Here is a 15117-nt window from a genome sequence, read left to right as displayed (position 1 = left end):
TCTGTTTTTGTAAAATGCATTTTAAATACAATCGTGAATTTCTCTGGAGTTTTCAGGCTGAGCTCCTTTCGTCGTATTCTTTAACCACTCATTTCCTCGTTGTTCTTGAAGCATTTGCTTCTATTTGTTAGCGTTTTTCTTGATAGCGGGGAGACGGTAATGCCTTTTATCTATTTCTCTGTTTGAACAAGCAAAAAACAGCGCAAAAATTAACCATATTGAAGACCGATTAAGCCTCGCTTGCATGAAAGACGGTGTCTGTCTGACCCCAGCTGTAATTATAACGTAATGTGTGACGTCATACACAAGGGGTCTATAAACAGTACGTGTACCATACTGCAACAGCGGGGGTATATAAAATAACTTGCAAAGCATTCAATGAAACCAAGACTAAGAAAACAGCCAAGACGTAATGGCGGACACGTAGTGAGGGATGCTTTTAGGAACCGAAATAAAAGATCAAAAAGCCTAATTTTTGTGGTGCTGGTTCGTAATATATGCTCATTCCAACTTGCCCAGTCGGGCATGTCGGGGATATATCCCACTTGCCTGAATGTGTGTTTCGCTTGCCCCGGGCAATCGGGCAGTCCTTAATGTCGAGCCCTGCCAGTGTTGGGACAAGTAAAACAAAGATCCCAAGTGTTTCTCTTGCGGTATACAACTGAATGGCCGTGTATAATATCCAGTAAGAAGGGTAATGAATACGCACACTGCAAACTGAAACACTGCTATGCAGAGTCACTGACTGTGCATACAAATAAACAGTCATTAGATGAAGATAGTCTCAGCTGTCTCCAAGACAATCTCAACCTGTTACAGTTCACTTAATGATCTATAAGTTGCCTAGTTAAACGTTATTATAGAAATGTAGCTGAGTTATATATATTTTGTGCTATAATCACAGTGCATCATTTTATTGTTTGAGTTTTATATAATTTTTTTGAATATACAGTTAGGTCCATATATATTTGGACACTGACACAAATTTTGGGTTTTTTTTTTTACCTGTTTACTGAAACATATGCAGGTTATAGTTATATAATGGACATGGGCATAAAGTCCAGACTTTCAGCTTTCATTTGAGGGTATCCACATTAAAATTGGATGGAGGGTTTAGGAGTTTCAGCTCCTTAACATGTGCCACCCTGTTTTTAAAGGGACCAAAAGTAATTGGACAATTGACTTAAAGGCTATTTCATGGGCGGGTGTGGGCAATTCCTTCGTTATGTCATTCTCAATTAAGCAGATAAAAGGCCTGGAGTTGATTTGAGGTGTGGTGCTTGCATTTGGAAGATTTTGCTGTGACGAAAATATGTGGTCAAAGGAGCTCTCCATGCAGGTGAAACAAGCCATCCTTAAGCTGCGAAAACAGAAAAAACCCATCCGAGAAATTGCTACAATATTAGGAGTGGCAAAATCTACAGTTTGGTACATCCTGAGAAAGAAAGAAAGAAAGCACTGGTGAACTCATCAATGCAAAAAGACCTGGACGCCCACAGAAGTCAACAGTGGTGGATGATTGCAGAATAATTTCCATGGTGAAGAGAAACCCCTTCACAACAGCCAACCAAGTGAACAACACTCTCCAGGAGGTAGGCGTATCAGTATCCAAATCTACCATAAAGAGAAGACTGCATGAAAGTAAATACAGAGGGTTCACTGCACGGTGCAAGCCACTCATAAGCCTCAAGAATAAAAAGGCTAGATTGGACTTTGCTAAAAAACATCTAAAAAAGCCAGCACAGTTCTGGAAGAACATTCTTTGGACAGATGAAACCAAGATCAACCTCTACCAGAATGATGGAAAGAAAAAAGTATGGCGAAGGTGTGGTACAGCTCATGATCCAAAGCATACCACGTCATCTGTAAAACACGGCGGAGGCATTGTGATGGCTTGGGCATGCATGGCTGCCAGTGGCACTGGGTCACTAGTGTTTATTGATGATGTGACACAGGACAGAAGCAGCCGGATGAATTCTGAGGTATTCAGAGACATACTGTGCGCTCAAATCCAGCCAAACTGATTGGTCGGCGTTTCATAATACAGATGGACAATGACCCAAAACATAAAGCCAAAGCAACCCAGGAGTTTATTAAAGCAAAGAAGTGGAATATTCTTGAATGGCCAAGTCAGTCACCTGATCTCAACCCAATTGAGCATGCATTTCACTTGTTAAAGACTAAACTTCAGACAGAAAGGCCCACAAACAAACAGCAACTGAAAACCGCTGCAGTAAAGGCCTGGCAGAGCATTAAAAAGGAGGAAACACAGCGTCTGGTGATGTCCATGAGTTCAAGACTTCAGGCAGTCATTGCCAACAAAGGGTTTTCAACCAAGTATTAGAAATGAACATCTCATCTCATTATCTCTAGCCGCTTTATCCTGTTCTACAGGGTCGCAGGCAAGCTGGAGCCTATCCCAGCTGACTACGGGCGAAAGGCGGGGTGCACCCTGGACAAGTCGCCAGGTCATCACAGGGCCGATACATAGACACAGACAACCATTCACACTCACATTCACACCTACGGTCAATTTAGAGCCACCAGTTAACCTAACCTGCATGTCTTTGGGGGAAACCGGAGCACCCGGAGGAAACCCATGCGGACACTGGGAGAACATGCAAACTCCGCACAGAAAGGCCCTCGCCGGCCACGGGGCTCGAACCTGGACCTTCTTGCTGTGAGGTGACAGCGCTAACCACTACACCACCGTGCCGCCCCTTTACAATTATTTAATTTGTCCAATTACTTTTGAGCCCCTGAAATGAAGGGATTGTGTTTAAAAAATGATTTAGTTCCTCACATTTTTATGCAATCATTTTGTTCAACCCACTGAATTCAAGCTGAAAGCCTGAACTTCAACTGCATCTGAATTGTTTTGTTCACAATTCATTGTGGTAATGTACAGAACCAAAATTAGAAAAATTTTGTCTCTGTCCAAATATTTATGGACCTAACTGTAGGTACATGTATTCTAGCTTGTCAGAAATGTTCAGACATTTTCTGTAGAATGTACCAGAAAGGCTTTTGCGCAGATTCAGTGATCACATGCAGATAATCTAGAAGCTGGTCAAAATGAGTTGAACACACTTTGACTTATTTGAACATAACTGATTGTTATTCCCTTAGAGCAGGGCTGGGCAGTTAATTTTCCCAAGGGGCCGCATGAGAAACTTGAACTGTCGTGGAGAGCCAAACCAATAAGCTGAACTCAACTCTGCTCGATTTAACTTTTGTTAAAACAACAGTAAATTGTCTGGTTTTGATTAGGCTATGAAAATGTAGAGCAGGCCAAATATTATATCATTATTTTAATTTTCTTTTAACCATTACAGCATTTAAAACGTGCATGTTTTTTGCAGTATTTCAAAGAGCAGCATTTAATCCACGTTATACAAGTTCTATGTGTTATTTCTATTTGGTTGTTGTCCAGTTACCACATTTTTGAGGGCTAGCGGCTATCTCACGTAAACGGTAACCAGGATGATGCGTACGCATGCACACAAATGTACGAACGTACATAAATTAAAAAAAAAAAAAACAGTAGCCTTCAAAATAAAAGCATTACACAGAGCCTAATCTAGGGCGCGTAAAACGCGTTTTTTATCTGTCTGTCGCACATCCACTTTTTGGGCACGAGAGTGATATCGCGTATCTATTCATTTTGTCGCACATTTATAAGTAGCGAGCGTGTAGTCACGTTTTACTGAATCTTGTGCGTATCAATTTGTCAGCACCCGCAAGCAAGCACTGCGGTAAATATAGCGTTGTTTACTAGCCTGGCAAGCCAGACTAAATGTGAATATTTAGTCTGGCCTCGATCCGTAGACATTTCCGACGGGTGTGGGAGGAACAAACCGCTGTCTTTCAAACTGTCTCTGTGCGTATAGGCCAACGCTCTGACCAATCAGCGCAATTGTGACTGTGACGTAGTCAGAGCGACAGAAAGCAGTGGGGGAGGCCTTGAAATAAATAATTTTTCAAAATGCGTATTAATTAATAAACAGGTTCTAGATATTAAGAAGTTTGGAGATAATGACCACAAGTTTGGAGTCTGTACCACATACTTAACATACACTCTTATTTTTTCCAAGTGTTTTTCAAGGGTTTGCTTAAACTGTTTTTGAGAGTTTTTATTTAGTGGTGTTTGGTGAAGTAATTTCCCTTAAATTTAAAATAACGGGAAAATAAGAAACAATCAAAAAGTAATGTTTCAAAGCTGTTTATTAATTCTTCGTACTGCACAAACTAGCCCCATCCTTTTGGCTACGAGCGGAGCCAGCTGGTAGATCAGACTTTTGCCATAGCCGGTCGGCAAAACAGCGAAAACGTCCTTCTTGAAAAGGAATGAGCGGAGAGCCTCTTCCTGCTCATGTTTCAACGAAAACTCCAAGTCTAATTCTTCTAAAACTGATTCCAAAGCGGAGTCAAACGAGCGCTGTTCACTAGCCGTAGCCATCTTTCCTGTTGCGCTTTCTCCAGCGTCGCGCAGCCTTGTCGTCACTCCTGCAAAAGCCCACCCAAAGAATCCAAACAAAAACCTTGCGTTGTGATTGGCGGGCACGATTTAATGCCCGGGGTATTTTTGTTTATATGGTGTGAGGCTAGACCCACTCGCTAGGCAAAAATATTTTTGGCCGCTAGGCGGGTGGGTCTAGTTTACTAGGCTAGTTGTTTACACACCAATCGGAAAGGACCAAAGTATTCCGAATGGTTTATTTAGCGGGTAAAACAGTTTTGTGAACTATTATATCATTGGTCACTGAACCGGAAGACAGTGTATCTCAACCAGTCGTGTGAAGTGTTTTAAAAATACCCAAAAGCACACGGCATATCGTTCTGTCTCATCCAAACATAAGTTTGTGTAGAAATATGATCTTAGAGTAATTATATGACAGTGTGAAGACGTACTAAGTCATTTGATTCTGATTGATAATGGTTTTTGAAGTTTGAATTTGATATTTTCCTAATGCCAATATACAATTAGTTTGATAATGTTTGGTATTATGTAAGTTTTATTTAAAAATATTATGAAATATATTTAATCTGTTCTTGTGTAATTGTAGGTACTGTAAGATTGTAAATGATAGAGATTATATACTTTTTAGGAAGTCTGAATTTTGAGATTATCTCCAGTCATTTATGTCAAAATCTAGTTTAAACATAGGTAGATTGTTTTTCACTTTCATGAAAGGTGGTCTGAACAAAACAAATATGATAGCATTTTTAAATATTTGATAGTGATTTTATTTTATTCAGAAAGTCAGATTTTTCATCTTATTATTAATTAATAGTGGCAAGACTACATGGATTTTAGACTTATCAAATGATGTAATATTAAAGGAACAGTCCACCGTACTTCCATAATGAAATATGTTGTTCTCTGAATTGAGACGAGCTGCTCCGTACCTCTCCGAGCTTTGCGCGACCTCCCAGGCAGTCAGACGCGCTGTCACTCCTGTTAGCAATGTAGCTAGGCTCAGCATGGCCAACGGTATTTTTTGGGGCTGTAGTTAGATGCGACCAAACTCTTCCGCGTTTTTCCTGTTTACATAGGTTTATATGACCAGTGATATGAAACAAGTTCAGTTACACAAATTGAAACGTGGCGATTTTCTATGCTATGGAAAGTCCGCACTATAATGACAGGCGTACTAACACCTTCTGCGCGCTTCGACAGCGCATTGATACCTTCACTCCTGTTTTCCCCCTCTCCCCCGCAGGCTACTTGTCTTGGTGGTCACGTTGGTTGTATTGACGGAAGTTAGGGGGGGCAGGGGAGAGAAAAAAAAAACAGGAGTGAAGGTATCAATGTGCTGTCGAAGCGCGCAGAAGGTGTTAGTACGCCTGTCATTATAGTGCGGACTTTCCATAGCATAGAAAATCGCCACGTTTCAATTTGTGTAACTGAACTTTGTTTCATATCACTGGTCATATAAACCTATGTAAACAGGAAAAACGCGGAAGAGTTTGGTCGCATCTAACTACAGCCCCAAAAAATACCATTGGCCATGCTGAGCCTAGCTACATTGCTAACAGGAGTGACAGCGCGTCTGACTGACTGGGAGGTCGCGCAAAGCTCGGAGAGGTACGGAGCAGCTCGTCTCAATTCAGATAAGAACATATTTCATTATGGAAGTACGGTGGACTGTTCCTTTAACCTAGTCATATTTGAAATGCAACATTTATACTACTGGTGGTCAAATTGGTAAAAATAGGCTAGGCACATGATTTATAGTAAACCAGTAACCTAGTCATATAACAGAAAACTCGTCATATTTGTAAGGTTTTGCAGTATATAATTCTTCATATAGTTTTTGATCTAAAATCTTTACATTTTTAAAGTTCAGATCTGATCATAATGTTTGTGCAATACTATAAACTGTGGATAAGTGTTTGCTGATATGGTTTTCATATCACTGTATTAAAGGATATGTATAGTGCCATAATTATCATGTTTTATATAGATTAAAGGGATAGTTCGGGATTTTTGACATGAATCTGTATGGCATCCCCATCAATAGTGTCGTGCAAATACACTGACTTACCCCCGACAGCATCCCGTGAGTCCAGTTCTTGACCAGTTTTGGTCCAGACGAAAGTAGTCCGGCAAGTTTGTTGGGGTCACGAAAGTAAAACGTTTTTCGTCTCAAAACAGTATGTGTTCAAAAGAGTGATATATTTGCATCACAAAACCGTTGTCAAATAAAAAGTCAGACCTCGAAATCGCTTGGCACTATTTTCTCTCCCTTCTTATCACTGCGCGCTGCCGGCTTCATCCAGCTGCGGCTCCAGCTTCAAGGATAAGCTGGAGCCGCATAAGTAGGAGTCCCGGCGGGTGGTTTGTATTCGATTCGTTTATATCCCGACCTTGTTAGCTGTCAGATTTATGTTCATGGACCCGGTAAGCTGATAAATAATATTTGTTATTATTTTTTTTCTTTACCAAATTCTAACAGAAAACGAGAGCGCCCGAAAGGGAAAGCTGAGCCGAGCCGCCTCACGGCTGTAATGCAAATTGCTTTCCTCCTCAGTATACAAGTGCGCTTCCATGTCAGGGAAAAAGAAACTACCACTGCTGCCTATGTAGTGCCCTATTTATACAAATAGGAGTCATTCAGGATCCAGCCATGTTTTTGCTCCGTGTCATGGCTGAATCCTGAATACAAAAAATGAGTAGGGGGCAAACGTGGGCCGAGGAAGAAACGCGTACCCTTGTGGATATCTGGGCAGATGTCCACATATCTGAGCTTTTGGAGAGAACACACAAAAATGCCGACGTGTTTGCTGTATTCAGTGAGAAAATGAAGGAGAAGGGGTTCACGCGCTCCCCAGAACAATGTCGGCTAAAAGTGAAGAAACTCCGTCAGACCTACATTAAAATCAGGGACATTCTTTCAAAAAGTGGCGGTACTAGCGACGCAAAAAAGAAATTCATCAATTGCGTGAAGAGCCAGAACTGTCACAACATGATGTGCGCTCATCAGCGCTATCCTCCGTAGCCGCCTTGCCCTTTGAAGTCGTCGTTGATAAATTACTTGTACAACAGCATAGTAATCGCACAGTTGTGAAAACAGTAAAAACTGGAAAAAACATATAGCTTTGATGACATTAAAAAGAATAACAGCACGGAAAGCCTCCATGACTACTTTTGAACTTAACGCTTTGTGCGCGTGTCGTCTCTGACCAATAGCTGAACGACCTCAGGGCGCGCGGCTTTGTTGACAGATTTTGGTCCGCTTACTAAAATGTACAGTGTGAAAGCGAACTGCACCAAAATGAAAAAATAAAAAAAACATTTGGTTCGGACCAAAGCAAGTGAACTATCGAACCATCCTGGTCTGAATACACCCTAAGAGTACTGAAATTCAAAATTTTAGGTAGGCATCGCTGACTTAGTAATACAGACTCTGATCATCACAACTTTACCGACCTCGATAACGGGTCATTTTTCTTCCTGATCCGTCAACTAAAAGGAAGTCACTTCCTGCAGATGTTGTCTAGAAAGCTAAAGGAACGGCAGTGTGTGTTAATCTGAACTGTGTGTGTTTGTTTCTGCAGTGTCCTATTGAGTGGTTCCACTACGGCTGCGTGGGTTTGACCGAGGCACCCAAAGGAAAGTGGTATTGCCCACAGTGTACAGCAGCCATGAAGAGGAGAGGAAGCAGGCATAAATAGACATCCGTCACCCCAGAGCTAACCCCAAAAACTCTACCCAAATCTCTCAACCCAATCTCACTGCCTGATTCTACCCCCATTTCCCTCGTAAAGACTGTACGAGAGAATTCTTCAATGTGATCTCTGGTTTGTGGAATGTGAAAATGACCTTTTGAGGAAAGTGTGTGTGTGTGTGTGTGAGAGAGAGAATGTAAGATGAGACACGACCTTTAGTTATTTTTATCTTCGATTAAAGTCCTGATTGGTAGGGCAGGGTTGTTAATATGCACCCAACCCTCAGACATTCCTCAGCCTGCCATGCGTGATGGTAGCGGTTATGACCTCCAGCACAAATTGGTGCATCTCAGTCCTGTTAATCCATATTCGCAAAGACAAGACGAACTCCGAAACGTAGTCCGGAAACGTTTTGATAAAATACGGACCCCGGAAATTCCACAGTGCTTCTGAATGAGAAGATCCCGGTGTTCTCTGGAAGTGTCTTCAGTACATCAGCGGTCTTCAATCCAGATCCTGGAGTTCCCTCTGCACTGCTGATTTTAGTGTTTTTCCCTGCTTTAAAATGCACATTTTAAACTCCTGCAGGGTTCAGTAATGAGCTAGCGAGCGGATTCAGGTCTGCTGGAGCCGAAAAAACACTAAACACCTGTACTGCAGCACTTCATGACCAGTGATTTGGGATACGCTGCAGTAGATATATTGAATTGTGCTTCGCTTGAGGATGAAACCACCCAAGATATTACACAGGTCAAGGAATTTGTGTTTATCTGCAAGAGTGCATTTATTTACATATTAGTCAGGATTTCATTCAGTTGAGTGAAGAGGGGAAGGGGGGAAAAAGAAAAAAAGGGACAATTTGCACACTTGCAGATAAACCTAAAATATTTTTTGGCTAGGCCTTTAAAGTCAGGTGCTGCCAGGTGTACTATAGAAAGAAGTGTGTGTGTGTGGTGTATGATGTGTACAGAATTTGTGTGGATGTGTAGTCTGGCCTGCACTGAACTGGTGATTCAAATTTTCCTGATTGGGGAGGGGGGGAATAAAACGATCAATACTTTTGCTATTTCATGTGTTAGTGTGCTTTTTCTCTTAACTTATTTCTTCCTCTTCTTCAGTTCTCGTATGCTTTTTACTTATCGGACAGTTCTTTGGCACATTAACAAAAATAAGTTTTATTCTTAGTCATGACTGTCACAAAGTAGGAAATTACTCAACAGTTGCATCAGCTGAACAAACTGTTTAAACATATACAGTCGAATATAATAATTACATAAAAGCACGGAATTCCGTACCATATTTCTAACTTTTTTGGTATATTTAACATAATGTGTGTTAATAAGTCTGCCACAGTTGCAGCTGTTCATGAGTTCGTATCTCTAGTGAGGATAATAAAATGCAGGTGGGTGTGCAAACAAGCTTTTTTTTTTAATGCAAAACTACTCTTGCAAATTGACATTAGCTATGCTGTATCTGTGTTTTGCTTTGCTTTTACTTCCATTTATAGAGCTCTGAGGCAGGCATTTGTTTTCTCCTGGAAGGCAAAAGTAGTCAAAATGTTCTTCCGTTTCAATCAATCATCACTAAAGTAACTCGAAGGGGACTCCGAGAGCACAGACATCTACCAAGGACTGGAGTCGACTCTTCTGATATGCAAATCTGCAACCATAACCAGTTTATATTGTATATGTCTGGATATATTTCCAAAACGATCCGAACTATGTGCCTACACGTGTATCCTAAAGCAGGGGTCACCAAACTTTTTTCGCTGGGGGCCACATTGTCTTTCCTGACTGTGATGGGGGGCCAGGGTCGGGTCAGCTATATAACGTAGAATTGTATGACCCAGACAAATATGACCACCAGCAGGCCTCATTGTGTAGTAGAGATTACTAGCCTGGCACAGCCATCCACACTACTATATCCACACTACTATATCCCCCACTACTATATCCCCCACTACTATATCCCCCACTACTATATCAACACTTGATTCCTGGCACATATTTGTTTATCTTTACTAGTGGTTTGCAAAAGTAGTAATCGAGTCTTCACACTTTGTTTTAATTTGAAATACCACAGATATTCCATTTATTTATTTTCTAATAAAAATAACATCAAAACTGTCAAGGTAAGAAACATCTGCCTAGTTGAGGTGATTGACACTGGCAAAGGTGAGTGGAAAATTATAAATTGTAGGTCGGCCTGTTGATATTATTAATAATAATTGTGTGCAGCACTTAATAAAGGTCAAATATATAGGCCTATAAAATAAATACATTAAAAAAAACCAGTGAAATTATAATAATATGAGCAATAGATCACAGCAGTTGTGCTGTGTCCTGCACGTCATTGCTCTCATCCATGGCCAAAGCAAAAAACTCAAATTCTGACGCTTTCTCATTCAGCTGGTCATACACGTTGTCCCTCAAATCTTCGGTTCGCCTGGTCATAGTAGGTGCGGAGAGACTCACCGCGTTGAGCGCATCCTTCTTGTCGGGGGACACCTCCTCGGCCACAGCAAGCATGCATACTTTAACAAAGTCCCCATCAGTAAACGGCTTTCCATGGGTAGCTAGTAGGTGAGCTACCTTATAGCGAGCTCGGACAGCAGCCTGGTTGATCTGGGTTTGGTGAAGGAATACGTTCTGTTGTGCAGCCAGTCCGCATTTCATCCTCCGAATCCTGTCTTCTCTTGTTTGCCCTCGCAAACTAGCATACTCTTTGTGGCGGGTTTCGTAGTGACGACGCAGATTATATTCTTTGAAAACCGACACACTTTCTTTACATACAAGACAAACTGCACGGTCCTTACACTGAACGAAAAAATAATCGGTGGTCCACTGTTCTTTAAAAACTCTGCACTCTGTGTCAGCTTTTCGCTGACCGCTCGCCATTTTGCTGTCCTGAACACTGACAGTTCTCTGCGCGTGCGCTGCCTGTCACTGCTCGATCACGAGCATATGATGAAAATTTGGAAAATATGAATAGTTCATTTTATAACTAAATATCAATTTTAATTGATAAAATCAACAAAATACAAGATGCATGTTATTATTTGCCAAAAAGCAATTTTAAAAAATAGGCTATGACCACTTTTGGGGATTGCCTCATAGGGCTGGTTCATGTGGTGGGGGGCAGAGGGGCTGGGGGGCCAGTCAAAGGGGGGTTGCGGGCCGGAGTCGGCCCGCGGGCCGGAGTTTGATGACCCCTGTCCTAAAGGATTACTAGTGCCTGTGGATTGTGATTATGGATTGTGATATGGAGTCATTGTGTTCCTACACTGGCTATGTTTTGTGACAGTTGAAGTTTACTGCCATCTACTGGATTATAAGATGTATGGTATTGTTGAGTACAGACGTCTGCGCGATGTTGGCGAAATTTTAAAACTAAATTCTTGGATCCACTCAGGAATTGAATGGGTTCTTCCTTGGCCCTTGCTACACCCTTCCACCAAGTTCCATGGAAATCAGTTTGATCGGTTTTGCACAATCCTGCTCAGAAATAGACAAACAGACCTCACTGAAAACATAACCACCTTGGCAGTGGGATCAAATGAGAGCCTGATTGACTGACAGTTGACGTTTTCACGTAACCATTAGGGTAGTCCCGAAATGTATGGGAAAATTTTTTTTTTTACCAAAACAAACATTCCGACCACCCTACCATTTTTTTTACATAGGCTAAAAGAAGGCAACAAGAAAAATTTCAGAAAAATTGGTTAATATTTAGAGGTGCCACACGAGGTTGCAAATCGGGTTAAGCCGTTAACATTAGTTGGTGCGTAGACCTTCAGAGAAGATCTCAAACCCCCCAAAAGTCACAGTTCTAGAGGGAATATGCCACTTCTATGAAAAAGAAGAGGCAGGAAGAGTTTATAGACTGATAGAAGGTTAACTTTCATGCACTAAGGGGTTCTTAAACAATGAGCACTGATCGTAATATGCTGATGAAGTTGTGAATGTTTTTCTTTCTATGTTTTTCAGATGGCTAGCAACAGTAATACAAGTAGTACCGGTGGTGCAAAGCACAAAACCAGAAAGGACAATTATGTTTGGTTAACTGGTCCCACTTCCAAGGAACTGTCTGGGAGAAAGCTTCCTTCTGCTAGGGAAGTCCTTAGTGTGTTCTTTTATCTCCACAAGATACCATAATACCGAAGGGTTTCGAAAATCACAGACAAGTAATAGCTAGTGGCGGCACGGTGGTGTAGTGGTTAGCGCTGTCGCCTCACAGCAAGAAGGTCCGGGTTCGAGCCCCGTGGCCGGCGAGGGCCTTTCTGTGCGGAGTTTGCATGTTCTCCCCGTGTCCGCGTGGGTTTCCTCCGGGTGCTCCGGTTTCCCCCACAGTCCAAAGACATGCAAGTTAGGTTAACTGGTGACTCTAAATTGACCGTAGGTGTGAATGTGAGTGTGAATGGTTGTCTGTGTCTATGTGTCAGCCCTGTGATGACCTGGCGACTTGTCCAGGGTGTACCCCGCCTTTCGCCCGTAGTCAGCTGGGATAGGCTCCAGCTTGCCTGCGACCCTGTAGGACAGGATAAAGCGGCTAGAGATAATGAGATGAGATGAGAAGTAATAGCTATTGTTACTTTGAACACAGGAAGTTATATTACTGTATTGTTTGTATTAATATGAAACAGTTAATAAGCCACATTATTTTATATTGTGTCTTGAGTGAAAACTTTAATGGCTTTGTGGCACCTCTAAACATTGTTCAATCTTAACCAAATTTTGCACAATAACTTCTTTTAGGCAATGTAAAAAAAAAAAAGGTAAGGTGGTTGTAACAAAATCCTAAAAAAAAAATTTGGGGACCATAACCATCGTGAAAGAAATTGTAGTCTGTTGTACCACGTGTTGCATTTTTGGATCCAATTAGTCAGAAGGTGTTTTTCTATAAGAGCAGCTCTGACAGTAGTTCTTGCTTCAAGGCAAATCACAGGTCTATGGTAATAACTTGCTCATAATCTAAGGCCAATAATACATGGACGTGTTATTTAAGAAAGAAAACCACATCATTAATTTGGTGATTGTTTCCTGTAAGATGTTTAACGTTTATGGAAGGAATCTCCAGTCCAAGTGCTCCGTAACACCTAAGCTTTCCACCATCGGAAAGTCTTCAGGATTGCTTGTGTAATTCTTGGTAACATGACGAGCTGTCATCTGTTATTAACTTCACGAATGAACAAAAGAGAAGCTAGTGAGGGAGCAGCTGTTTATAGCGGTTATGTAATTGTTTCACAGCTGTTCCACAAATGTGACTATAAATGGATTAAAAAAAGTATTGATGATAATAATACAGTAGTTTGTAAGCTGGTATGGTAGAAGAGGAATACAACTCTTGGAGATGTTGTTATTGGAAAACTTTGGTGTAGTAGCCTATCATTAACTGCTTGATAGATAGATAGATAGATAGATAGATAGATAGATAGATAGATAGATAGATAGATAGATAGATAGATAGATAGATAGAGTGGTGCTTGAAAGTTTGTGAACCCTTTAGAATTTTCTATATTTCTGAATAAATATGACTTAAAACATCATCAGATTTTCACACAAGTCCTAAAAGTAGATAAAGAGAACCCAGTTAAACAAATGAGACAAAAATATTATACTTGGTCATTTATTTATTGAGGAAAATGATCCAATATTACATATCTGTGAGTGGCAAAAGTATGTGAACCTTTGCTTTCAGTATCTGGTGTGACCCCCTTGTGCAGCAATAACTGCAACTAAACGTTTGCGGTAACTGTTGGTCAGTCCTGCACACCGGCTTGGAGGAATTTTAGCCCGTTCCTCCGTCCAGAACAGCTTCAACTCTGGGATGTTGGTGGGTTTCCTCACATGAACTGCTCGCTTCAGGTCCTTCCACAACATTTCCATTGGATTAAGGTCAGGACTTTGCCTTGGCCATTCCAAAACATTAACTTTATTCTTCTTTAACCATTCTTTGGTAGAACGACTTGTGTGCTTAGGGTCGTTGTCTTGCTGCATGACCCACCTTCTCTTGAGATGCAGTTCATGGACAGATGTCCTGACATTTTCCTTTAGAATTCGCTGGTATAATTCAGAATTCATTGTTCCATCAATGATGGCAAGCTGTCCTGGCCCAGATGCAGCAAAACAGGCCCAATCCATGATACTACCACCACCATGTTTCACAGATGGGATAAGGTTCTTATGCTGGAATGCAATGTTTTCCTTTCTCCAAACTTAACGCTTCTCATTCAAACCAAAAAGTTCTATTTTGGTCTCATCTGTCCACAAAACATTTTTCCAGTAGCTTTCTGGCTTGTCCACGTAATCTTTAGCAAACTGCAGACGAGCAGCAATGTTCTTTTTGGAGAGCAGTGGCTTTCTCCTTGCAACCCTGTCATGCACACCATTTGCTGTTCAGTGTTCTCCTGATGGTGGACTCATGAACACTGGCTAATGTTAATGTGAGAGAGGCCTTCAGTTGCTTAGAAGTAACCCTGGGGTCATTTGTGACCTCGCCGACTATTACACACCTCGCTCTTGGAGTGATCTTTGTTGGTCGACTACACCTGGGGAGGGTAACAATGGTCTTGAATTTCCTCCATTTGTACACAATCTGTCTGACTGTGGATTGGTGGAGTCCAAACTCTTTAGAGATGGTTTTGTAACCTTTTCCAGCCTGATGAGCATCAGCAACGCTTTTTCTGAGGTCCTCAGAAATCTCCTTTGTTTGTGCCAGGATGCACTTACACAAACATGTGTTGTGAAGATCAGACTTTGATAGATCCCTGTTCTTTAAATAAAACAGGGTGCTCACTCACACCTGATTGTCATCCCATTGATTGAAAACACCTGACTCTAATTTTACCTCCAAATTAACTGCTAATCCGAGAGGTTCACATACTTTTGCCACTCACAGATATGTAATATTGGATCATTTTCCTCAACAAATAAATGACCAAGTATA

At 41.3% G+C, this 15117-nt stretch overlaps 1 protein-coding gene across 1 annotated transcript in view; it reads left to right on the top strand.

Annotated features, from left to right (window-relative positions):
• The window catches only part of ing3 (inhibitor of growth family, member 3), a 46096-nt gene extending 36858 nt beyond the window's left edge, over positions 1 to 9238 (top strand). Inside the window, exon 12 of the mRNA XM_060903333.1 lies at positions 8062 to 9238. Coding sequence (XP_060759316.1) covers positions 8062 to 8178 — 117 coding nt within the window. The 3' untranslated portion in view covers positions 8179 to 9238. The remainder of the gene's footprint in view (positions 1 to 8061) is intronic.
• Positions 9239 to 15117: the final 5879 nt, after the last annotated feature.

The sequence above is a fragment of the Neoarius graeffei genome, chromosome 21 (assembly GCF_027579695.1).
Source record: "Neoarius graeffei isolate fNeoGra1 chromosome 21, fNeoGra1.pri, whole genome shotgun sequence".
Taxonomy (NCBI): Eukaryota; Metazoa; Chordata; class Actinopteri; order Siluriformes; family Ariidae; genus Neoarius; species Neoarius graeffei.
Note: the sequence above shows the minus strand (reverse complement) of the source record. Positions and strands in the feature narration are given on the sequence as shown.